General features: G+C 54.8%; 1 protein-coding gene across 1 annotated transcript in view; it reads right to left on the bottom strand.

Moving 5' to 3' along the window:
- The window catches only part of ELL (elongation factor for RNA polymerase II), an 84,801-nt gene extending 60,823 nt beyond the window's left edge, over positions 1–23,978 (bottom strand). Inside the window, exon 1 of the mRNA XM_007995806.3 lies at positions 23,804–23,978. Within this exon, the coding sequence (XP_007993997.3) occupies positions 23,804–23,938 (135 nt within the window). The 5' untranslated portion in view covers positions 23,939–23,978. The remainder of the gene's footprint in view (positions 1–23,803) is intronic.
- Between the last annotated feature and the right edge of the window lie 532 nt (positions 23,979–24,510).

Here is a 24,510-nt window from a genome sequence, read left to right as displayed (position 1 = left end):
GAAAGGACACTGGGGGGCTCTGGGCCCTCTAGGAGAACCCACCAGGGATGGCTGATGGGACAGACCCCACAATGGAGGAAGAGCATGGCCGAGGGAGCCATCTGACCACAGAACATGCTCAGTGACCTTTCTCAAAACTGCATCAATGGCCGGGCGCGGTGGTTCAAGCCTGTAATCCCAGCACTTTGGGAGGCCGAGACGGGCAGATCACGAGGTCAGGAGATCGAGACCATCCTGGCTAACCCAGTGAAACCCCATCTCTACTAAAAAATACAAAAAAACTAGCCGGGCGAGGTGGTGGGCGCCTGTAGTCCCAGCTGCTCAGGAGGCTGAGGCAGGAGAATGGCGTGAACCCGGGAGGCGGAGCTTGCAGTGAGCTGAGATCCAGCCACTGCACTACTCCAGCCTGGGCGACAAAGCGAGACTCCGTCTCAAAAAAAAAAAAAAAAAAAACTGCATCAATGACCCCAAATAATATTCAGCAAAGTGAGAGCAAACCCATTAAGTGCTTAAGCAAAGCATGAGGCCAGGCATGGTGGCTCACACCTATAATCCCAACACTTTGGGAAGCCAAGGTAGGCAGATCACTTGAGGCCAGGAGTTAGAGACCAGCCTGGCAAAATCCCATCTCTACTAAAAATATAAAAATTACCTGGGCATGGTGGCGGGTGCCTGTAACCCCAGCTACTCGGGAGGCTGAGGCAAGAGAATTGCTTGAACCCGGGAGGGTTGCAGTGAACTGAGATCGTGCCATTGCACTCCAGCCTGGGCGACAGAGCAAGACTCTGTCTCAAAAAAAAAAAAAAAAAAAAATGCCGGGCGCGGTGGCTCAAGCCTGTAATCCCAGCACTTTGGGAGGCCAAGACGGGCGGATCACGAGGTCAGGAGATCAAGACCATCCTGGCTAACACGGTGAAACCCCGTCTCTACTAAAAAATACAAAAAACTAGCCGGGCGAGGTGGCAGGCGCCTGTAGTCCCAGCTACTCGGGAGGCTGAGGCAGGAGAATGGCATAAACCCGGGAGGCGGAGCTTGCAGTGAGCCGAGATCCGGCCACTGCGCTCCAGCTTGGGCGACAGAGCGAGACTCCGTCTCAAAAAAAAAAAAAAAAAAAAAAAAAAGTGAGACCACCAGCCACGTTCCTGTTCCCGCCTTCCTCACTCCTGAGACAGGTGTGACCATGAGGCTTCCTGAGCATATCGTGGGTTTGTAAATGAACCCCACTAGGCTGCACCAAGTGCTCTTCAAGAGGTCCACTTCTCCCACCACTTTCACAGCTGCTCCATCAACGGGCTGCTTGCGACATTTGAAATCTTGCACACAGAATCCAGTTTTCTCCAGGCAGGACCTGGCACAGCTTCGTTCCCAGAGAGTCCATTCTCACAAAAGGAGAGACGGGAACTGAAAACTTCCTTCAAGGAAGCAGCTGTGTGTTGGCGCCGATGGAGGGGTCGACTGGTCCCCTGGGGAGGTCGGCACAACTCTGGTGCCCTGCGACCTCTTAGTGAGCCCTCCCTGTGCCAGGCCTGGGGCAGCATGGCAGACGGTGGTCTCGGGCTGGAACACACCATGTGTGTAAAACAGCTTTGGGAACTGTCAGGGGCCTTACAAAGCTTACTATTTTTCAACTCAAAAACACTGCTTTAACTTTTTAATACATCACTGAGGTACACTGAAGCATACCCAAGACTCTCAAAAACAGCCTAAGATGGTTTGGGTGCTTCAAAACATACCAGCCAATGTGCACACAGATCACACTCAGGAAAGTGAACACATGGCGACTGCTCGCCAAATTCAACTCCACAGAGCAGAACCTGCAGGGAAGGCAGGCCAACCTCCAACCACTGAACTTGGGCCAAAACTCACAGCGGGAGAGGCAATGCTGTCCCATCCCAAACATGTGGGCGCACACCTGGGAGAAGAACGAGCAGGCCATGACACTGTTCTCACCATCTGCATCAGCGGGCAGCAGGCGGCACACCTCCAGGGGCCATGCAGACAACTTGTGCCACAGCAAACCCCACTCCACGCCAAACCACTCAATGGGAAACAGTGGTGAGCACAGCATGGACCACAGAGAGTAACACAAGTGGGCAAAACACACGAGAAGCCACCAGGCAGACCCAGATGACAGCGAGATACCATGTGTGCCCAGCACCAAATTAAGAGGAATCAAAAATTAAGAGGAATCAAATTAAGAGGAATCAAAAATCCTGCTGAGCGAGAGGACGTGGGAAAGGGCCTGAGATGGGCCCACTGTCGGCGAAGAGGGGCCCATGCCTCTGACAATGAGGCAGACCCTCCAACCTGCCACACACCTCAAGGCAGCTCTTCCAGGCCAGCCGGGGCCTTGGAGTGAGGGGCCACTGGGAGGAGGGAGCAAGACACTCGTTCATGGCACAGCCAGCTCAGAGCTGGGCAGATGAGATGGAGGCCAAGCCAGAGGCCGGCTACTCAGGGGAGCACACGAGGACAGCCAGAATTCACTGGGACAGGATCTGCCCAACCCCAGGCACTTCCTACTGGTCCATCGGACACACCTGGCTAGGGCCCAAGAGGTGGTAGCATAACATAAAAGCAAAAGAAAGTTGAAACCACCGATCCAGGCAAATTCGGACTCTCCCACAAATGGTCCATCCTTGGGGAGCATCTCCCCCACATCCTCGGCCTCCAGCTACATGTCTGAGGGTGGGCAGGAAGGAGGGGAGGCAGCATGGGCACCAGTGATCAGGGCAGCCCTTTCCAAAGAAAGGCCCTGAGCAGAGTCAAGAGGAAGAGAAGGAAACACTGGAGCCTGGCGGACAGATCCTGGAGCCTCTTGAGGGTGGTTTGGGCTCAGGAGACACACGATCAGGAACCAGGAGTCACCCCCACAGAGCCCCCAGAGGTTGCTAGAGTGCATCCCACAGAGGCATGAGCAGCACCTGGCATGGGGACAAGGAGCTTACAGCAAGTGGGAGATGCTCTGATGCTCCACACTCAGCTGCCCGGAGCCCCACAGCTCCACGGGGCCGGAGCATCCAGAAGGCTCCCAACACCACAGCCGGATAGCCCATTGAGGATGCACACCCCTAGTCCAGCACCCAGAGGTGAATGAAGGATTCCAGGACAGTAAGAGAGAGACATGACCACCCTAGGGTGGGCTGTGGGAACAGCTGTGGATACAGAAAGGCCCCCTGGAGCCATCCTCCATGGAGAGCACCACCTACATCTTCTGAGTTGTGGGCAGGCCAGGAGTAGACCAGGAAGGGAGGGAGGTGTCCCAGGTGAGGGCCAGGCCTGTGCTGACTGTGCCAGAACCCAGCAGTGAGCTCACCTTAGTCAATTCTGCCAACAGGCACCCCCACCGCCAGGGAAATCCTGCAACCACCTGCATTAGAGCAGACATTTACAACTAAAAGGTCAAATGTCCCCAACCACAAAAGTCCCAGTAATCCGCACACAGGGCTTCCCAAAATCCCATCTCTGAGGGAAGACAACTGAAGAAGCCAAGGAGGAAGAGACAGTGTTTAAACGAGAGAGACGGCCCAACGACAACGGACACCAGACACCTGCCACTTGTCATGTTGCAGATGCCAGGAGGAGGAGTGGGAACACGGGGTGGCAGCATGGGTTAGTGTTCTGCAAAGAAACCCAATGACCTTCCTGTTTTTGCTTCTAAGACAACTTAGGGAAGAAGTGTTGGACCATCAATGCAGAATCCAAAAGCCCCTGTCTAGGGAAACCATGGGGCCACCTGGCTGGGTGTGCCAATGCCCAGCAGAGCTTCGGTTACTAACAGGGCAGGCCAGTGCTCCAGGCAGGCAGCTCGGCACTTCCAGTGGCTGCACACCCACCACACACAGGCACAGGGCTCGGCGGCACTGCCCTGTAGAGCTCCCTGGTCACTGCCAGAGTGGCTCCCTATTACCTGCTTATTTTATAAAGAGGCACTTTACGGCTGGTTTAATGTGGTGAAACAGGAACCTGATTTAAAAAGAAAAGGGAACCCGCACTGTGCCAGGCTGGCACCTAGTGCAGGGACATCCCTGTGAGCATATATGGTCTGGAGAGTATCCCGTGGCGCCGCCCGCCCAGCAGTCAGGGCCATGGGTGTCTTTATGGCATCTGGGAGGGAGCACCCCCACCCTGGGGTGATAAGTGGGATAAAAAGGAGGTGACAGAGTTTTTCTGTCTTATTTTTGGAAAAAGCATCTGGCAAAGCTGGAGAACAGCAAGGGAGTGAAGCAGACCCATGCGAGCGAGGGAGCCCCAGCAAGGCGGGGGCACATCTGGCTAGGCTCTGAGGAGCTGAGCTGCCCGTACCGGGAATCTCAGGCAGGACGTGGGCTCTTGGAGGTGACGGAACAGACAGAACAGGTTGTTGCAGGACACACGTCCCTCCTCACCTGGCCCCATCACATGTTCATCTAGTAACAGTTCACCAAGTGAGCTGATGTGGCCCCAGACACCCAGAGCTCAGGGGACACGCAGTCACGGCTGCTGAGAACTCAGGGGCTGTGAGGAGATGTCTGAGCAGTGGTGGGAAGGGACGGGAACCTGTCACTCTGGCTGCCTGGCACCAGCAGGAGTGGAGAGTGGGCTTTTCCAAAGCATCCACCCAGGGCTCAATAACACCACCCTTCCTTGGGTCCTGCCAAGTTTCCCTCCTCAGGGAGCCTTCCCAGCTGCAGGCTGGATGAGGGTCCACGGGACTGTCACTCTTCACTCCTGTTCAGAATGCACCTGGCTAACTGGAGTCACACCTGGGGGCCTGGCTGCTGCCCCGCCAAGGTTAAGGACACACACTCTGGCCAGACGCTAGGTCTGACCCCACCCGTATCCATGTGGACACCCTGCTCACTCACATCCCCCCACCTGATCCGAGGGGCTCAGTGAAGCACCGACTCCTCGGCACCCATGGAGGCCTCACCTGGTGGCTACAGCATGCGGAGGATCTGCTGGCCGTCACGGTGGGTGCAGGGGTCACCTGTGCTGGCACCCCTGCCAAGCATGCATCACTTCATTTTGGCCTCCTCGGCCACGTGTGCCAACAGGCCAGGGACAGCACAGAAAGGCTGGAGGGGTGAGGCTGAGGAGGCAGGGAGGTGGGCAAAGGGCATCTGTCAGCCATCTACCCAAGGGTGTGCTCACAGACACACAGAGGCCACTCCTGCCCTGTTTTTTCAATGTAATCTGTGACTTTCAGGATTACCCACAACTCAAGGCACATCCTGATTGAAATCCATGACGTGTGACTTGCTTTGCTAAATTTCCCCTATATTTTCTACAGAGCTCAGCATTCTTCAACTCCCATCTGAAATTGCCATGTACGTCTGATCCCTGTCACATTCATCTCTGCCTGGGAGGAAGGGGAAGTAGCTACGGGCTTCAGAACCTGCAGTCTGCGTCTGGTCATCAGAGCAGTGATGCTCTCTGTCATTGGTCAGCAGAGGTCACTTCCACCTGTAAGGCCTCAGGAGAGCCTGGCACCGCCCACAGGGTGGATCAATGGGTTAATAAGTCACAGCAGAAAAGTTGAGGCTCAACTTTAAATAAACAGAACTCTCCCAGCTGCATCCCTGCCAAGGCCCAAGAGTGACACGGGCACATGAGCTGTGTCTCCCCCCACCAACACACCCCATGGGCTATCATGAGAAACACTGTGTATACTAGAACCTGTTTACTCTGGGACACTCTCCATGGAGCCCTGCCACCACCTGTCCAGTGGATAGTGCCTGAGGGACACATAGCCCCCGCAGCCCTGAGCACCCGAGGAGGCAGCTGGCCTGGGGATGTGTGATGCCTGCACACAGGAGCTCTCAGTCCACAGCTCCAGCAGAGGCAAAAACTCTTGCCTTGTGGAGACAACCCAGGCTTTAACTATTCTGGGCTGCCAGGGCTGTGGGAGCAGCAGGTCAAGGCTCAGGATATCTCACCCTCCTGCCATCGTGGCCAAATCTCAGGGGACTGAGAACGATGGGCAACTTCTGTGTGCCGGAGGGCTATGACATACCAGGCCATCGGGGTAACACAAGCCACTGCCCTGCAGCCCCCACTCCTCTCCCATCCTCTCCTACCCTCCTCCCTTCTCCTCCATGGTGTGCTTTCTTCCGCATCTGCCATACCTCGCCCAACGGCAAATGTAATCCCAACTAGTTAGGCTCTTGTTAGGACTGAAGATAGCTTTTGCTATTCTTCCCTACTCAATTCTTCATCCTAAGGATGCTGTGGCCAGTCACACCCTCCCACGGGTAAGGGCACCCGGCGGTAAGCCCCAGTTACTGCCATTATTCATCCCACTTCCCAGGCAGGCAGGAAGGCACGTGTGCAGAGCACTGGGCAGGGCCATAGCGCCTGTGCCATGCACACACACATGCTCTTCACCTCATCTAGAGTTTCCTATGTTTTGGTGCTTCGACAGCCCTCAGGAACGCGGGCTCCTCACTATAAACTAGCCTGGGAGAGAGCTGGGGTTTCTGTGATGGGAAAGGGCTGAGCTGGGAAAGGAAACCTGCAAGCCACCCGGGGCACCAGGCACACAGACAGGGGAGGGGAGAAGAGGATGGGAGAGGAAGGGGGCCATGGGACAGTGGCTTGTGTTCCTCTGATGTGCCAGGACACAGCTCCCTGAACCCCGAAACACCCCACGGACAGGAAAGCAAACTAAGGAGAGGTGAATGTGTATGGCAGGAGGGGCTGCAGGCACTGACCTGACCTCCCACCCACAGGATGACCCCACACTACAGAGGGAGAAACTGAGGCCCAGAGGGTGGCACCACTGTACAGTCAGGTACTCCTGCCCTGTGTCTTGCTCTGTACTTCACACACCACCCAGCACACGTGGTCAATACCAGTGAGGCAAAAGTGGCAGCCTGGGCCCCCCATGCTGTCCCTTAGCCATCCCTGGGACAACAGTTTAGACACCAGGAGCTCTGCCCCTAGGCCCACTGACCCAGCCTCCCTCCAAGAGCTGGGTGCCCATGTATGCCCAGGCTGCTGCCCCGGGACTCAGGCCACACCGCACGCAGCAGCTGGGTCTGCAGCCTGGCTTGGAACCAGACCCCCACAGTCAACGTGGAGACAGCCCTGCTGGCACCACCCCAGGCCTGGACCCTGTCTCCCGCACCCTCCAGCGACCTGCCTGGGCCACCCTCCAGGAGCGCCTGCTCCTAAGTCACCTCCCACAGTGGAGGGACACCTGTGCTGCTTCAGAGCAGACCGTGGCAAGTTACCCTCTCCCCCAGGGAGAAAGGGATCCAAAGCCCCTGTGCCTCTGGGGTGCAGCATCAGCCCAGACTTCTGCTCGGCTGGGTGCCGTGGCTCACACCTGTAAGCCCAGCACATTGGGAGGCCAAGACAGGAAGATCATTTGAGGCCAGGGGTTTGAGACCGGCCTGAGCAACACAGGGAGACTTGGTCTCCATATAAATAAAAAATTAGCGAGGTGTGGTGCCACGCACCTGTAGTCCCAGCTATTTGGGAGGCTAAGGTAGAAGGATCACTTGAGCCCAGGGGCCAAGGCTGCAGTAAGCTACGATCACACCACGGCATCCCAGCCTGGGTGACAGAGCAAGACCCCATCTGAAAAAACAAAAGCGGACTTCTATTCAACAGCATGTAAACCTCACCTTGCACACCTAGGAGTCTGTTATCCTCCTCAGCTCAGAGATTAGAGGGAACCCTCCCCACAGAGATGGTATGATCAGAGCGCCAGGGACCCTGTCTCATTGATCCTCCACTCTAGGCCAGTCATCACCTCAGAATCCTTCTCAACACGGCTCTACTTCCTATCTACAAGGAGCTGGCCTACAAGATGGAAGCGATTCCTACATCATGGGGTCATGTGGCTCCAGGCACATGGCCCTCGACCAGCAGGACCCTGTGCACAGGTAAGAGAGCCAGGGCAGCCTGGAGATGAGCTGGACACAGGTTGCCAGCACTGGCTGTCCCCTCCCACTTGCCAGATCCAGTGTGAGCTGAGCACATTTCACTGGAACAAGCAGGCATCTGTGAGCATCCAACTCCAAAAATAGTGCCACCAGGAGAGGAAGGAACATGCTCTTCTAGCTGCACCCGGTCCCTGCCCTCAGACACCTCCCTGCACGGTCTGTGCCTGGCCTGTGGCAGTTCAAGGGTCACACCCAACTCTGAAAAGGGAGAGATAACATCCCCAGATAAGAAGAGTGAAAACAGGCCAAGTCCGCTGCCAGAGCCTGGCCACAGACCCACAGCCCCTTGGCAGAGAACTGCCCAAGAAGTCCTCCTCTGAGTCTTTCAGGCCACTGGTATCTAACAAAGAATCTAATCTGCACACAGCACTTGCCCCAAGCTAAGAAAGATCTGGAAGGGTATCCTAAGTCTCCCCAGCCCAGGGTAAGCTTGCTCCTGTGGAGGGAGATGCCTGCCTGCCCAAGTCCAACACCACTGCACACCGAGCCAGTCTGAAGCCACCATGATCTGGCTGTTCCTGGTTTATGGCGTACCTCCCTGCTGCAAAGCAGTGGGCCATGTGAGGGCAGGGGCTTCATCCCTCCAGCTTCCTACAGGAGAAACACTCCCGGAGGCAGCTGAACCCCCACTGGGTACAATCCCTCTGTGTAGGAGATTGCACTGTGTAGGTTGTGCCCCACTGCACAGTCACGCAGCTGAAGCCCAGGGACTGCATTCAGAGCTCAACTAGGATCAGACACAGGTTCTGCAGGCCCCACTACCCATCTGGAGGCAGACGCCTGACCCCCAGCTCCATCCCCAGAGATGAGGATGCAACAGGCTGGGGCTGCCTCCATGCGGCAGCTGCTTCCAACTCCACAAGGGACACGTAGCCAGCCCTTCCCATCCAGGCTGCGCATTACTGTGTTTTGTTTTCAATTCCAAAGGTCACATACAGGTCACAAATAAAGAGACCAGTTCCCACTGGAAGCTATGTCAGGATTGACGCAGTTGCTGAGAAAAACTCCTGGAAAACCCAGGGACTCCCATGCAGGCTGAGAAACATTTTGAGTTTTCATGAGATCAAAATAGGAGTCACAGCTGAGTGTGGTGGCTCACACCTATAGCACTTAGGGAGGCCAAGGCGTGAGGATCACTTGAGGCCAGGAGTTAGAGACTGCAGTGAGCTATGATCACACCACTACACTCCAGCCTGGGCAGCAGAGCCAGACCCTCTCTCTAAAAAATTAAAATTAAAATAAAGTAAAATAAAATAAAAATAATAAAATACAATACAGGAGTCAGCAGCCAGGACGGTAGCCTGTCCCAGAGTGGATGCCCTCAAGTTCAAGATTTGACATCATATGCACTAACTGTATGACCTCAAGTTAGCCATTATCTTCTAGATGTCCTATTAGTGAAATAAAGGGGCCAGAACAAAAGGATTCTCCAAAGTCTCAACGGGCTCTGGCCAACAGCAAGGCTTCACAGGGCTGCCTGGCACTGCACAGGGGCCTGGGAGCCCAAGGCCTGAGCCTGGCCCCAGGACAGTGGTTCCACCAAGTCTTCCTACCACACACCCAGCTGGACAGCCTACACACCCAGCTGGACAGCCTAGACAAGCGGCCAGCAAGCTTCTTTTGTGAAGGGCCAAAGAGTCGGTATTTCAGGCTTTGTGAGCTAGACAGTTGCAGCCTTGGCTGCCGTCACAGGGCAAGAGCAGCTATAAATTACAGGTAAGCAAGTGGGCAGCTGTGTCCCAATTAACACTTTCTTTACAAAAACAAGTGGCAGGCCAGACCTGGCCCTTTGGACACAGTTTACCAACATGCTGTAGTCTCCAGGGTTGCTGCTGAAAAAGATCACACCACAGCCCACTTTCTCCGTGTCCTAACAAGGCAGCAAGCCTTGTTGTGGGGATAGGCAACTATGGCAGTGACCCTAGGCAGACCTTATAGGCTTCAGTTTCCTTGAGGACACAAAAAGAGACCCTGTGAGACACCTCTACCACTAATTCCATGGGGAAATGGCGCAAACATGAGGTGGACGCAGCCCAAATTCCCCTCAAGATCTCAGGAATAATATTTCAGAGAAGCTGTGAGCAGGAGCATCCACCAGGGCCCTTCCCCACAGCAGCCAGGTTGGAGGTCCTGTGAACCAGGCACCCTGATGCAATTAAGCAGGCATCCTCATCATCACAGTGCCTCACTGAGGCCCTAAGGTCACTCCTTCCAGGTGTGGGGGGCTACAAGATCCATAGCAGGAAGCTGAATGTCCCCCGAAAAATCACTGTTTTAGGAAAGGAAAAGGGAACTTCCCAATCCAGCTTATCCTCCTCAGGCCTGTGGGAGGAGAAGAGGCCACCCCAAGCCCTTTGGGTTCCTGGTGGGGAGTCACCCTTCTGAAGGAAGGACAATGTGATGGGGTGGCTACCCCAACTCGGCCCCTTGGCCCACAGGCCCCCTCCAATCAGCCTACTCTGGATAGAGGGACCCGATCTCAGGTCTCCAGGGTAAGCACAGATAGAGACACAGGTCAATGCTCTCCCCTCTCCCCGTCTCTGATGGCTCACACCTGTAATCTCAGCACTTTGGGAGGCCAAGGCGGATGGATCACTTGAGGCCAGGAGTTTGAGGTCAGCCTGGCCAGCATGGTGAAACTCTGTCTCTACTAAAAATACAAAAAACTTAGCTGGGCATCAGGGCACAAGCCTGTAATCCCAGCTACTTGGGAGGCTGAGGCACGAGAATTGCTTGAACCTGGGAGGCGGAGGTTGCAGTGAGCCAAGAGTCGCAACAATGCACTCCAGCCTGGGTGACAGAGTGAGATGCAGTCTCAAAAAAAAAAAAAAAAAGAGAGACCTGTGTCCCGACACAGGCCGGGCAACCACACGCTGGCTATGCAGAAGCAGGGCACATAGCCACTGTCATCTCCACTCAGCCCCAGCTTCCCCCACTGCAGGGCCACACCAGGCTCTCCCTGTCCCTTTCTCTCACCTGAGCCCAGATGATCCTACTCAAGACCTTCCTCTTGTCACCTGTGACCAAGTGATTCCTGAGTCCATCCAGGGGCATCAGAGGCCCTGCAGGCCCTAGCTCTCACACGACAGTCACACAAATGAGGGTATTTAAAAGGCTCCAAGACCACCCCACACCCATTAAAATGGCTACCATCAAAAAATAATCAGCCGGGCGCGGTGGCTCAAGCCTGTAATCCCAGCACTTTGGGAGGCCAAGACAGGTGGATCACGAGGTCAGGAGATCGAGACCATCCTGGCTAACACGGTGAAACCACGTCTCTACTAAAAAATACAAAAAACTAGCCGGGCGTGGTGGCGGGCGCCTGTAGTCCCAGCTACTCGGGAGGCTGAGGCAGGAGAATGGCGTGAACCCGGGAGGCGGAGCTTGCGGTGAGCTGAGATCCGGCCACTGCACTCCAGCCTGGGCGACAGAGCGAGACTCCGTCTCAAAAAAAAAAAAAAAAAAAAATCAGTGGGGGCAAGGACATGGCGAAACCACAACCCTTGTGCACTGTTGGTGGGAATGTAAAATGCTGCAGCCGCTGTGGAAAACAATTTGGCATGAGGCCAGACACGGTGTCTCACGCCTCTAATCCCAGCACTTTGGGGGCCCGAGGTGGACAGATAACCTGAGGTCAGGAGTTCAAGACCAGCCTGGCCAACATGGTGAAACCCCGTCTCTACTAAAAATATAAAAATTAGCTGGGCGTGGGCCAGGCGTGGTGGCTCATGCCTGTAATCTCAGAACTCTGGGAGGCCGAGGTGGGCAGATCACGAGGTCAGGAAATCAAGATCATCCTGGCTAACACGGTGAAACCCCATCTCTACTAAAAATACAAAAAATTGGCCGGGCGTGGTGGCAGGCGCCTGTAGTCCCAGCTACTCGGGAGGCTGAGGCAGGAGAATGGCGTGAACCCAGGAGGCGGAGCTTGCAGTGAGCCGAGATAGCGCCACTGCACTCCAGCCTGGGCAACAGAGCCATACTCCATCTCAAAAAAAAAAAAGAAAACTTAGCTAGGTGTGGTGGTGGGCACCTGTAATCCCAGCTACCTGGGAGGCTGAGGCAGGAAAATTGCTTGAACCCAGGAGGCAGAGGTTTCAGTGAGCCGAGATCATGTCACTGCACTCCAGCCTGGGTGATCCAACAAGTCCACTTCTGGGTGTGTATCTAAAAGAACTGAAAGCAGGGATTGGAACAGATACTTACATGCCCTGTTCACAGCAGCATGGTTCACTACAGTCAAGAGGTGAAAAAAACCCGAATGCCCATGGACAGAGGAACGGATGAGCACGATGTGGTCCATTCACACCACAGGCCATCAGTCTGGTTCCCTGCCCACCGCCCACCACCCACCACACCACTGGAGGTGGCCTGATGGAGAAGGTGAATGTACAGGGGTCCCAGATCCCTCTGACAGTGCTGTGGGCTTTCCAGTGGGGAAATTGCTAAAGAAACCAGGAAGCTGTCCAGGCACAGTGGCTCAAGCTTGTAATCCCAGCACTTTGGGAGGCTGAGGTTGGAGGACTGCTTGAGCCCAGGAGTTTGAGACCAGCCTGGGCAACACAGTGAGACCCTGTCTCTACAAACAAACAAACAAAAAAGGGCCGGGCACAGTGACTCATGCCTGTAATCCCAGCACTTTGGGAGGCCGAGGTGGGTGGATCATGAGGTCAAGAGTTCAAGACCAGCCTGGCCAAGATGGTGAAACCCCGTCTCTACTAAAAATACAAAAATTAGCCGGACGTGGTGGCAGGCGCCTGTACTCCCAGCTACTCCGGGGGCTGAGGCAGGAGAATGGCGTGAACCCGGGAGGCGGAGCTTGCAGTGAGCGGAGATCGCACCACTGCACTCCAGTCTGGGCGACAGAGTAAGACTCCGTTTCAAAAAAAAAAAAAAAAAATTAGTTGAGTGTGGTAGCATATGCCTGTAGTCCCAACTACTGGGGAGGCTGAGGTAGGAGGATCACTTGAGCCCAGGATGTTGAGGCTGCAGTGAGCTGTGATCATGTGATTGCACTCCAGTATGGACAACAGAGCAGAAGGCTCCGTCTCAAAAATAAAGAAATAAAGAAACAGGCCAGGCACGGTGGCTCACACCTGTAATCCCAGCATTTTGGGAGGCCAAGACGGGCAGATCGCTTGAGTTCAGGTTCGAGACCAGCCTGGGCAACATGGTGAAACCCCATCTCTACAAAAACACACAAAAATCAACCAGGCATGATGATGGGTGCCTGTAGTCCCAGCTACTCAGGAGGCTGAGGTGGGAGGACTGCCTGAGCCTGGGAGGCAGAGGTTGCAGTGATCCAAAACAAGGAAGCCAGTTCTTTATTGCAGAAAAAAAACAATAAAACCCTAACAGCAGAGCTACAGGAGAGGCTATTTTAAATTTTGGAGGGTTTTGCTTTCTGGGATCATTTTTGGTCAACGAGGAGAGCAGCTGATACCTCCTGCACAGCCAGGGAGAATGAGCCTGTCTAACCTCCAGGACATCACTTCACCTGAATTGGGAAATTGAGGCTCAGGGAGGGTACCAGCAGCCTGGAGCTCAAATTGTCAGTGGGAGCAGTGCCACCAATGTACCTGATCCCCAATATGCAGTTCTCAGAATCCTTCAAGAGACCCTCCTCATGAAAACATTTTCACCAAGCATATAAAAAGGACACAGGGCGCAACAACAGCATCTCATGAAGACCTGAGGCCCCCAGTGAGCCTGGAGGAAGGACAGGGGTGTTCAGACTGGCGCACATACTTGCGGTCTCTCCATCTGAAGAACGGTGAGAAGGACTGACCACAGTCCTCCATCACCAGCAGCTCAATTTCTCCAAGGAGGACCAAGCCAAGGGGGGCTGAGCTGCCTTCCCTGGCCTCAAAATCGCAGCCTCATGCTCCAGGCTCCACTCACAGACACACGGGCATGGCCTGTGCTGGGTCACCTCCCTCACCTCACCTCATCACTGTGTAGCCTCACTACGGGATAGTGGACTGGTCTGCACACACATAAGGCCCGCAGCATCTGGGCATCCCCAGAACCAAGCACAGTGCCAAGAACACAAAAATGCTCGAAGAATACTGACCTGTCAGGCTCCACGATGCACAGAAGGTGCAGCATTAAAACATAAAGTGTTTACAGAAGAAGAGACACAAAACCATATAACTGAGCCACTATGACGACGCGGCGCTCCCAGGCGAGACAGAGGAGGGTGCAAAGGTGTCAACAGCGATTGCCTGGGGCGATGAGAACAGACTTGCTACTTTTAGGTACTTTGCAGATTTTCTACCCTGAGTTATACTGCTATAGTAAAAATGAAAAAAAAAAAAAAAAAAAAAACTTCACAGGTTGCTTTTAAAATAGGAGTTCAGGCCAAGCCCAGTGGTTCACGCCTGTAATCCCAGCACTTTGGGAGGCCAAGGTAGGCGGATCACAAGGTCAGGAAATCAAGACCACCCTGGCTAACACGGTGAAACCCCGTCTCTACTAAAAACACAAAAAATTAGCCGGGCATGGTGGTGTGTGCCTGTAGTCCCAGCTACGCAAGAGGCTGAGGCAGGAGAACGGCGTGAACCCGGGAGGCGGAGGTTGCAGTGAGCCGAGATCGCGCCACTGCACTCCAGCCTGGGTGACAGAGCAAGACTCCGTCTCAAAAACAAAACAAAACAAAACAAAACAAAACAAAACAAAAAAACAGTTCAGTGATTCCACAAACTTGACCAGAACTCGAAGCCCCATCCCTTCAGAGGGTTGCAGGAGTCACAAACACGTCTGCTGGCCTGGCTGCCTCAGCCAGGAGCTGTGTCTCCACTTGGCCAGGAGGGTCCAGCCCTGGAAGATATAATTAGCATCAGACTCCGGGGCCCACTGCCAGGTCAGAAGGAGGCGGGAGGTCTCTAGGACGCTTTTATCTGGGGGAATAGTCTCCCTGCGGATGGTTTTTTTGGATACCAGCTTTTTTCATTAAAAAGCAAAGTGACGGCTGGGCGCGGTGGCTTGCGCTTGTAATCCCAGCACTTTGGGAGGCCAAGATGGGCAGATCGCCTGAGGCCAGGAGTCTGAGACCAGCCTGACCACATGGAGAAACCCTGTCTCTATTAAAAATACAAAACGATTAGCCAGGCGTGTTGGTGCATGGCATGCCTGTAATCCCAGCTACTCGGGAGGCTGAGGCAGGAGAATCGCTTAAACCTGGGAGGCGGAGTTTGCAGTGAGCCGAGATCGCGCCATTGCACACCAGCCTGGGCAACAAGAGTGAAACTCTGTCTCAAAAAATAAAATAAAATAAAATAAAATTTTAAAAAGAAATAAAAAGCGAAGAGACAAAATAACCACGTCATGGCCATCTCTGTCATTCACTGCATCTGCAGGTCACAGGCCATTTGGATGCATTGTTCTGCGTGTCCCTTTGGACTCTGTGGCTGACTACATAGGTGAGACTGAAGACAACCCTGTTCATGAGATTCAGAGACCAAGGAGAAAGTGTGACAACTTAATTCATCAAGGCAGAAAGCACAACGGGAAGGCCCTAAAATAAAGGACACAGAAGAGGCCAACCCCAAAAGGTGCAGTATCAATCACAAGTCTGTGCCCTGCTAGGTGCCTTAAACAAGGCTGATGCCCCCTAAGAAGCAGACCTCTGAAAACTAGGGTCTCTTCCCTGGGCAGCTGCTTCGAGCCCAGGGCTACGTGGAACACAGAAGCACTCTTGTTTGTCAGGCTGGCGGGTTCCTCCCTCAAGGTCTCCCGGGCGGGATGTCACAATCCGGGTGTGATGTCAAAACTGCTTCAAAGGTGACGAACTCTGGCCTTGGCCGTGAGTCAACAGAGGGGTGGGTTTCCGAGTGAGCGCTGCCTGCTGTTTACACACAATCACAGCCAGGGCAACCAGCTGGAAGCACAGTCAAGGGTCACAGTGCCGAGGGCAGAGCTCGGTCCCTCACACACACTCTTGCCTGCCTCCTGCAGAAACCACTAGCTTGGGCCCACAGACTCAAGCTGGCTTGTCCTCTTCTAGCACCTTCTGGAAGAACCCACCTAGAACCACCAAATGCTCACCTTGAAATACAGCAGCAAACCATACCCCGGTGCACCAGTGGGCCACTCCTGATGTCCCCTGGCAGCCCACCTGCTCCACCCCAGTCCATCCAGCGGCCATAGCCCTTAGAGGTGGAAGAGCCCAGGCCACGACACCCGGATTCTGGGTTCTCAGCTACTTCTCAGCTGGGAGATCCCGCCTGGTGATTCAGCCTCCTCCCAAATCTCCGCCCATATCCTCACCTGAGAAACAGGAATTGCTCCCACCACAGGGAAGACGGGTGATGAAATACAGTACTGTGGGTGGCACAGCCAGCACTGGTGGGGTGGGGCACCCTCCACAGGTGTAGGTGTCCATCACCTTTCCACTTTCTTGGGGGAAGGGGTACAGCACAGCCAGCAACTGGAGGAATCTGCTCACTCATGTCACCAAGCTTCGAGCCTCTTGGGGACGCGGAATGTTGTATTTAAGCGGGGCTCAGGACCCCAGTGTGACTCCCCTTCAGAGCTGCGTCCCCTTCAGCTCAAGCCCCCTGCAACCTCACATGAGAGCTTGGCGTGGGCACTCAAGAGACAGTATGGGCCAGTGAGGACAGCCGAGTGCCCTCAGACAGGTGATGCCACCCCTCAGAGCCACATCTGTCCCTGTCATGAAAGGGGACCATAAACTTGCTCTCCTGGCAAGTAGTCAAGATGATGTGCACCCATGGGAAGGGATGGGGGTCTAGCCCAGGGCCAAGAGGGGCAGCACTAGCACTAGGTCTCTAAAAAAGGCCTTCTCAGGCCGGGCGCAGTGGCTCAAGCCTGTAATCCCAGCACTTTGGGAGGCCGAGACGGGCGGATCACGAAGTCAGGAGATCGAGACCATCCTGGCTAACCCGGTGAAACCCCGTCTCTACTAAAAATATACAAAAAAAAACTAGCCGGGTGAGGTGGCGGGCGCCTGTAGTCCCAGCTACTCAGGAGGCTGAGGCAGGAGAATGGTGTAAACCCGGGAGGCGGAGCTTGCAGTGAGCTGAGATGCGGCCACTGCACTCCAGCCTGGGCGACAGCGAGACTCTGTCTCAAAAAAATAAAAATAAAAAAAAATAAAAATAAAAATAAAAATAAATAAAAATAAAAAAGGCCTTCTCTGAAAAGCAGGCAGGGCTGGCAAGAAGCTGCCCTGCTCAGAACCAAGGGGGGTGCCCACCGGGAAGGGAAGACAAGTTGGGCCTCTGGGGCCCTGCTGTGGGAATGGATCACAGGCTAAAGTAAGGCTCCTCCTGCCACCAGTGCCGAGGATGACATCCATGCAGCCCACCCACTTAGCAGCAGACAGTAGCCCCCAGCACAGCTCCAGGGCCACCCAGAAGCGCCCAGTACTGGTGACAGGCCTGAGGCCCAGCACCTCTCTACCTCCACTCCCTTCATACCCTTCCCTGGGAGAGCATGCCAGACATGCCTGGGACCCTTCCCCCAGCAGACTGCAGCTCCGTGTCACCTGCTGGAAGCACCCACTGACTGCCCCACCTGTACCCCTCACCATCACTAACGTTGACCAACGGTGAGTTCCTCTTGCTAATTTCTGTGCCATCCTTCCTGCTCATGAATTCTCTGTCTCCTGCCACTAGAATGTCAGCTCATGACATGAAGGGCCCATCTCAATCACTAGTGGGTATCCGGACCCTGAGCCATGGGCACTGACCAGAGGCTCAATCATATTGGGTTAGATTAGTGATCCAGAGTCTCCCACCGGCGCTGTATGAACCTCCAGGCAGGGACCAGCCCCCCAGGAGCCAGCTCTGGGTATGTTCACTAAGGGCTCAGAGGACAAGAGGGGTCAGGTTATTCTCCTCCCAAAAGGAAAGAATCTGGAACTCAGAAAGGGTCAGGCACCAGGATCCTCACAGCCCTGAGAGAAGGATCTGGAACATGAGGGAGCAGGTCAAGTACTGCTGACCCCAGTTCTGAAAAGGATTCGGAGATGGGAGGGTCAGGCACTCACCCATGGCCTCAGGAGGCAGGTAGAGCTGAGATTCAAATAGAGAGAGGCTCCAATCCCTAGGCCTCATGAAGCCCTTCCCGGGCCTTCAATTTTTTTTGAACAGTGTGCTCCTCTCCACCAAGGAGCTCGTGATCCAGAAGCTCATGATTCAGCAACAGAGCCCATGCAAACCCCTAATGATGAACTACAACCCAAGTGCCCCTGGGAGGGTTACTTCCTCAGAGTGACCAGAGGGTACTTCCCCACACAGGTGAGTGACACTGTACTGGAAGGAGGGGGTGTGTCCATGCTTCCACTCTCCCCTCTCCCGGAAATCACTCATCAGAGCAAACCGGGAGATCCACAAGAACAGCCACCTTACAACCCATGAACATTTCGTTTTGTTTTCTTTTTTCTTTTTTTTTTTTTTGAGACAGAGTCTCGCTCTGTCACCCAGGCTGGAGTGCAGTGGTGTGATCTCGGCTCACTGCAAGCTCCGCCTCCCAGGTTCCTGTCATTCTCCTGCCTCAGCCTCCCCAGTAGCTGGGACTACAGGCACCCACCACCACACCCGGCTAATTTTTTATATTTTTTTAGTAGAGACAGGGCTTCACTGTGTTAGCCAGGATGGTCTCGATCTCCTGACCTCGTGATCCGCCTGCCTCGGCCTCCCAAAGTGCTGGGATTACAGGCGTGAGTCACTGTGCCTGGCCGTCATTTTGTTTTCTGACACAGAGTCTCCCTCTGTCACCCAGGCTGGAGTGCAGTGGTGCGATCTCAGTTCACTGTAACCTCCATCTCCCAGATTCTCCTGCCTCAGCCTCCCAAGTAGCTGGGATTACAGGCACGCACCACCATGCCTGGCTAATTTTTTTGTATTTTTAGTAGAGACAGGTTTTCACCACATTGGCCAGGCTGGTCTCAAACTCCTGACCTCAAGGGATCCTCCCGCCTCAGCCTCCCAAAGTGCTGGGATTAAAAGAAAAAGGGGCCAGGCACAATGGTTCATGCCTGTGGTCCCAGCACTCTGGGCAGCTGAGGTGGGAAGATCACTTAAGCCTGGGAGTTGGAGGCTGCAGTGAGCTATGATCACACCACTGTACTCGAGCCTAGGTGACAGAGTAAGACCCTGTCTCAAAAAAAAAAAAGAAGAAAAGAAAAGAAAGAGAAAAACTAGACCAGACACGATGGCTCACTCCTGTAATGCCAGCACTTTGGGAGGCCAAGGCAGGAGGATCACCTGAGGTGAGGAGTTTAAGACCAGACTGACCAACATGATAAAACCCTGTCTCTACTAAAAATACAAAATTTGCAGACCACAGTGGCGCATGCCTGTGAGCTCAGCTACTTGGGAGGTTGAGGTTGCAGTGAGCCGAGATATGGCCATTACACTCCAGCCTGGCAACAAGAGTGAAACTCTGTCTCAAAAAACAACAACAAAACTAGGCCAGGCACGATGGCTTACTCTTGTAATTCCAGCACTTTGGGAGGCTGAGGCAGGCAGGGAAATCACTTAAGCCCCGGAGTTTGAAACAAGCCTTGGCAACATAGTGAGACCCTGTCTCTACAAAAAAATTTAAAACTTAGCCGGGGCAGTGGTACACACCTGTGGCCCCCAGCTACTCAGAAGACTGAGGCTGGCTTGAGCCTGGAAGTTTGAGGCTGCAGTGAGCTATGATCACGCCACTGCACTCCAGCCTGGGCAACAGAGCAAAACCCCGCCTCTAAAAAAAAAAACCAAAAAAAAAAAAAAAAAAAAAGGGCCCAGAGTAGCGACTCGGGCCTATAATCCCAGCACTTTGGGAGGCTGAGGCAGGTGGATCACTTGAGGGGTCAGGAGTTTGAGACCATCCAGACTAACATGGTAAAATCCCACCTCTACTAAAAATACAAAAATTAGCCAGGCATGGTGGTGGGTGCCTGTAGTCCCAGCTACTTGGGAGGCTGAGGCAGGCGAATCACTTGAACCCGGGAGGTGGAGGTTGCAGTGAGCTGAGATTACACCAGTGCAATCCAGCTTGGGCGACAGGGCAAGATCCTGTCTCAAAAAAAAAAAAAAAAAAAGGAACGAAAAACTGCACGAAGTCCAAGGTAGAATGAGAAGGCCAGCAGCTACGGGTATTGCTGCGCCTTTACCTTCCACCATGCTGCTCCAGCTGGCTACCAAGTCAACACCAAAGCCCTCTGGGGAGAGAAAACAGGAGGGCTTCTACCTGGGCTGTTCCCAGAGCTAGGATTACCTGCTCCTAGGAGCCAAAGAGAAAGTTCCACAACAAGTTCCCTTCTAGCCCCTGCCACACCTGAATTTGTAAAAGCCTCTTCGTAATTAAAAACAAAAATTGGCCGGGCATAGTGACTCACGCCTGTAATCCCAGCACTTTGGGAGGCCGAGGAGGGCATATTACAAGGTCAGGAGATCGAGACCATCCTGGCTAACACGGTGAAACCCGCTTCTACGAAAAATACAAAAAATTAGTCGGGGCTGGTGGTATGTGCCTGTAGTCCCGGCTGCTGGGGAGGCTGAGGCAGGAGAATGGTGTGAACCCGGGAGGCGGAGCTTGCAGTGAGCTGAGATCGTGCCACTACACTCCAGCCTGGGCGACAGAGCAAGACTCCGTCTCAAAAAAAAAAAAAAAAAAAAAACAACAACTAAAAATAAAAGCCCTCTCCAGAAGTTGCAATTGGCAAACTGTATAACCACAGCATGGGGAATAGAAAACTCTGGCTGCTGGTTGATAGAGCTGTCCACATGAGAGTTTGTCCATAACCAGTACACTTCTCTGGTTACACAATCAAGTTCTTCAAGCTGCCTTCCTCAAGCTCACTACCCAAAACCACAGAGAGCATGGAGGTGCCCTGTCCTTAGAGAAGTCCATCCACCGTACTGCCCCATGGGCAAGATTAAATTCGAAAGTAGCTGAGCTGGCTGGGAGCAGTGGCTCACACCTGCAGTTCCAGCACTTTTAGAGGCCAAGAAGGGCGGATCACTGGAGGTCAGGAGTTCAAGACCAGCCCGGCCAACATGGTAAAACCCTGTCTCTACTACAAATACAAAAATTAGCCAGGCGCGGTGGCATGTGCCTGTAGTCCCAGCTACTCAGGAGGCTGAGGCAGGAGAATCACTTGAACCCAGGAGGCAGAAGCTGCAGTGAGCCGAGATCGCGCCACTGCATTCCAGCCTGGGCAGCAGAATGAAACTCCATCTCAAAAAAAAAAAAAAAAAGGCCGGGCGCGGTGGCTCACGCCTGTAATCCCAGCACTTTGGGAGGCCGAAGCGGACGGATCACAAGGTCAGGAGATCGAGACCATGGTGAAACCCCGTCTCTACTAAAAAATAGAAAAAAATTAGCCGGGCGCAGTGGCGGGCGCCTGTAGTCCCAGCTACTGGGGAGGCTGAGGTAGGAGAATGGCGTGAACCCGGGAGGCGGAGCTTGCAGTGAGCCGAGATTGCGCCACTGCACTCCAGCCTGGGCTACAGAGCGAGACTCCGTCTCAAAAAAAAAAAAAAAAGGCCGGGTGCAGTGGCTCAAGCCTGTAATCCCAGCACTTTGGGAGGCCAAGACGGGCGGATCACGAGGTCAGAAGATCGAGACTATCCTGGCTAACACGGTGAAACTCGTCTCTACTGAAAAATACAAAAAAAAAAAACTAGCTGGGCGAGGTGGCGGGTGCCTGTAGTCCCAGCTACTTGGGAGGCTGAGGCAGGAGAATGGCGTAAACCCAGGAGGCGGAGCTTGCAGTGAGCTGAGATCCAGCCATTGCACTCCAGCCTGGGCGACAGAGCAAGACTCCATCTCAAAAAAAAAAAAAAAAAAAAAGACAGAAAGTGGCCAAGCCACTTAAATTACCAGACAGCTTTTTGAGAAAAACCCGAGTTTGAATCACCCCAAAATATAATCCAGCCAGCCAAGTTGCTCTGGATGGCTTGGAGAAGTTCTTCTAGGGAGCCCCTCCTGGCTGGTCAACACACTGCCCTACACAGCTGGGCTCCGAGAGTAACAGTCCACAGTTACCTTCACCCTAACATGAGGAAGATCCAGCTTAGAGAGGGGATGTAACCAATACCCTAAAGTAAAAATAGCTGTGTGACAGCATGAGGTGGACACACAGGCAGACCTTCTGTACTGAAGCAAGCAAGAGCAGCATCAGAGAGAAGGCGGGGCTCCTGGTTCCCAAAGCGCAGAAGACAGTGGTGACCAGGTACCAAGTCCATCGTAGTTACATGACTCATGATCTCTCCCCCAGCTGTTTCTAGGAAAGCCTGCCTTCCTGCAGGACAAGTCAGAATCGCTCAGGGAAAAAGACCCAGGGCCAGAATTCTACCAGGAAGAGAGGCTCTGGCTGGTCACGGGCCAGCAGCTGCTGTCGCTGCCACCATCTCCTCCTCACCTGCAGGGGCGCCTTAGCCTCATCTTGGGGAGTCTTTTTGACAAGATGCGAACTTGCTCTTCCGAAAAAAATGAAATCCTCATTCTATGAAGGGGAAAACTGAGACACCAGGACAGGGAGGAAATTACCCAAAGACATGGGAAAGAAGCACGGAAGGGGTGGGCACCGGGAGAGCAGTGGAAACCAAACAGGGGAAGAAATTCTCGGCTTAGCTAATGGAGCTGAACAAGTTCGGGGCAGGAAGAAAGCCACATTCCTTCCTAGTTAGTCTCCCTCCTCACCCGCCCGCGGCACCCCCCCACCACCACCATCACCAGTATACACAAACACACACATGCAGGGAGCAGGGCTCTCTGAGTCTGAGACTAGACCCACCCCCACTCCCTTTAGGGCTATGAAGCCCCCAATTTCCAGAAAAGGAGTTACAAGGTTCCTAAACCACTTCCCCTCGGGACCTGACCACTGGTCATCTGCAACTTCTGACCCAGCACAGACGGGGGGGAGGGGGGGGCCATGACACAAACAGAAATGAAAAAGGCAGGTTTCTGACCACGGCCCCAGATGCGCCCCAAAGTCAGGCCCAAGAGAACATACACGGCAGCCTCCCCTCCCCACCACCAGCCAGGTGGCAGAACCGAAACGCCTCAAACTTCCCCCAGATGGGCCCAAATCTGCCTCTGAGAAGTTCCAGAGTCAGCGGCCAGATGTGGTAGCCAGAGTTTCCTCCCGGGTGGCAGGGATACCCCTACATGTGCCCTGAGGAAAACATCACAGCCGCCCCCAACACTTCCACTCTCCAAGGGTGTACGGAGACAGGGTGTAAGGGGCGTAAGGGGAGCAGAAAGCTGGGACAAGCTGTCAGTTCCTGCCCAAACTCCCCGTCCCAAGAACGAAAGTGGCCCAACCTGAGGGGCTTCATCGGAACGCGTCAAAGCCGGCCCCCAGCTGCAGACAGCCTCCCACCCAGACAGAACAGGCCCCCACAAGTGCCCCGCTGACCACCCCCTGCCAGGCACACAGACGATCGCTGCTTCCCATGAGGACAGCACAGTCACCCCCACCAACGGCCCTACCCGGGCCCCAGATGGAAAAGCCCCCACCTTCCCCCTATCACGGTGCCGAGACCGTGCGGCCCACCGCCTCCTCGCCCCGCCGCCAGGTGCGCAAACTGGATCCCGCTCAGGTGCGGGGCAGGCCAGAAAGGCCCCGTACGCCGCCAGGTGCCTACACCGACGCCCTCCCGGCCCGGCGCGCGAGTCTGGGCTCCTCAGCAGCCCCGGGCCGCCCGCCTGTATTCCTAGTGCTGAGAAGGAACGCGGTTCTCAGCGCTCCAGGCCGGACGGGCGCCCACTCCGCGCCCCGCCGGCCCAGGGACCCGCGAGCAGCACCACAGACCCAGCGTCTCCGAGCCCGGACGCCTTAGTGAGGGGCGCGCGAGGCCAGCCCGCGCCCCGACGTTCCCCACTGGCGCGCCCGGCGCCATGCCACTCACCTGTCTGGCGCGGTAGCTCTCGAAGGCCCTCAGGGCACTGTCGGTGAGCTTCACGTGGAACACCGACACCTTGCTGCCGTCGCTAACCCGCCCGCACGACAGCCCGTAGCTCCTAGCCTCCTTCAGCGCCGCCATCTTGCGACCATCTCTCCCCCGCGCCCCCTTCCCGGCTCCAGCGCCGCCGCGCCGGCCACGCCCCGCCCCGCCGCCCGCTGACGTGCTGCATTATTCATGAGACGCGGCTGGCCACGCCCCCCAGAGTCCCGCGAAGCCAACAGTCGCCGCCGTACCGCCAGGCAGCGTACTGCATTATTCAGGAACGCGCCTGGCCACGCCCCCTGCGGGCCGCACAAGGCCCACAGTCAACGCCCCAAATTGTTGCAAATTCATAAGGCACTGATGGCCCCGCCTCTTCAGGCCCTAGAGGCGGCCACTTCCGTGAACGAACTCCGCCTCAACACGCGCACCCCTCCAGGCCCCACCTCCATAGTATTATACATAACCCTGACTCAGCCAGGCGCGTCAAAGCCCCGCCCCGACAGCCGCTGACGTGATGCATTATTTATGAGATCTCTACAGTCTTCCGTCTTTGGCTTCTGTGGAAAGCCGCAGAGAGGGCGTGGAGGGGCGGAGCCGGCGCGAAACACGTGGGTGGGTAGGCGCCGCCGCAGGCTGGGGAGGGTGGGCGTGGCTATGTAAACGAGGCG

This window comes from Chlorocebus sabaeus, chromosome 6, assembly GCF_047675955.1.
Source record: "Chlorocebus sabaeus isolate Y175 chromosome 6, mChlSab1.0.hap1, whole genome shotgun sequence".
Classification (NCBI taxonomy): Eukaryota; Metazoa; Chordata; class Mammalia; order Primates; family Cercopithecidae; genus Chlorocebus; species Chlorocebus sabaeus.
The sequence above is the reverse complement of the archived record's forward strand: the minus strand, read 5'-3'. Positions and strand labels throughout refer to the sequence as shown.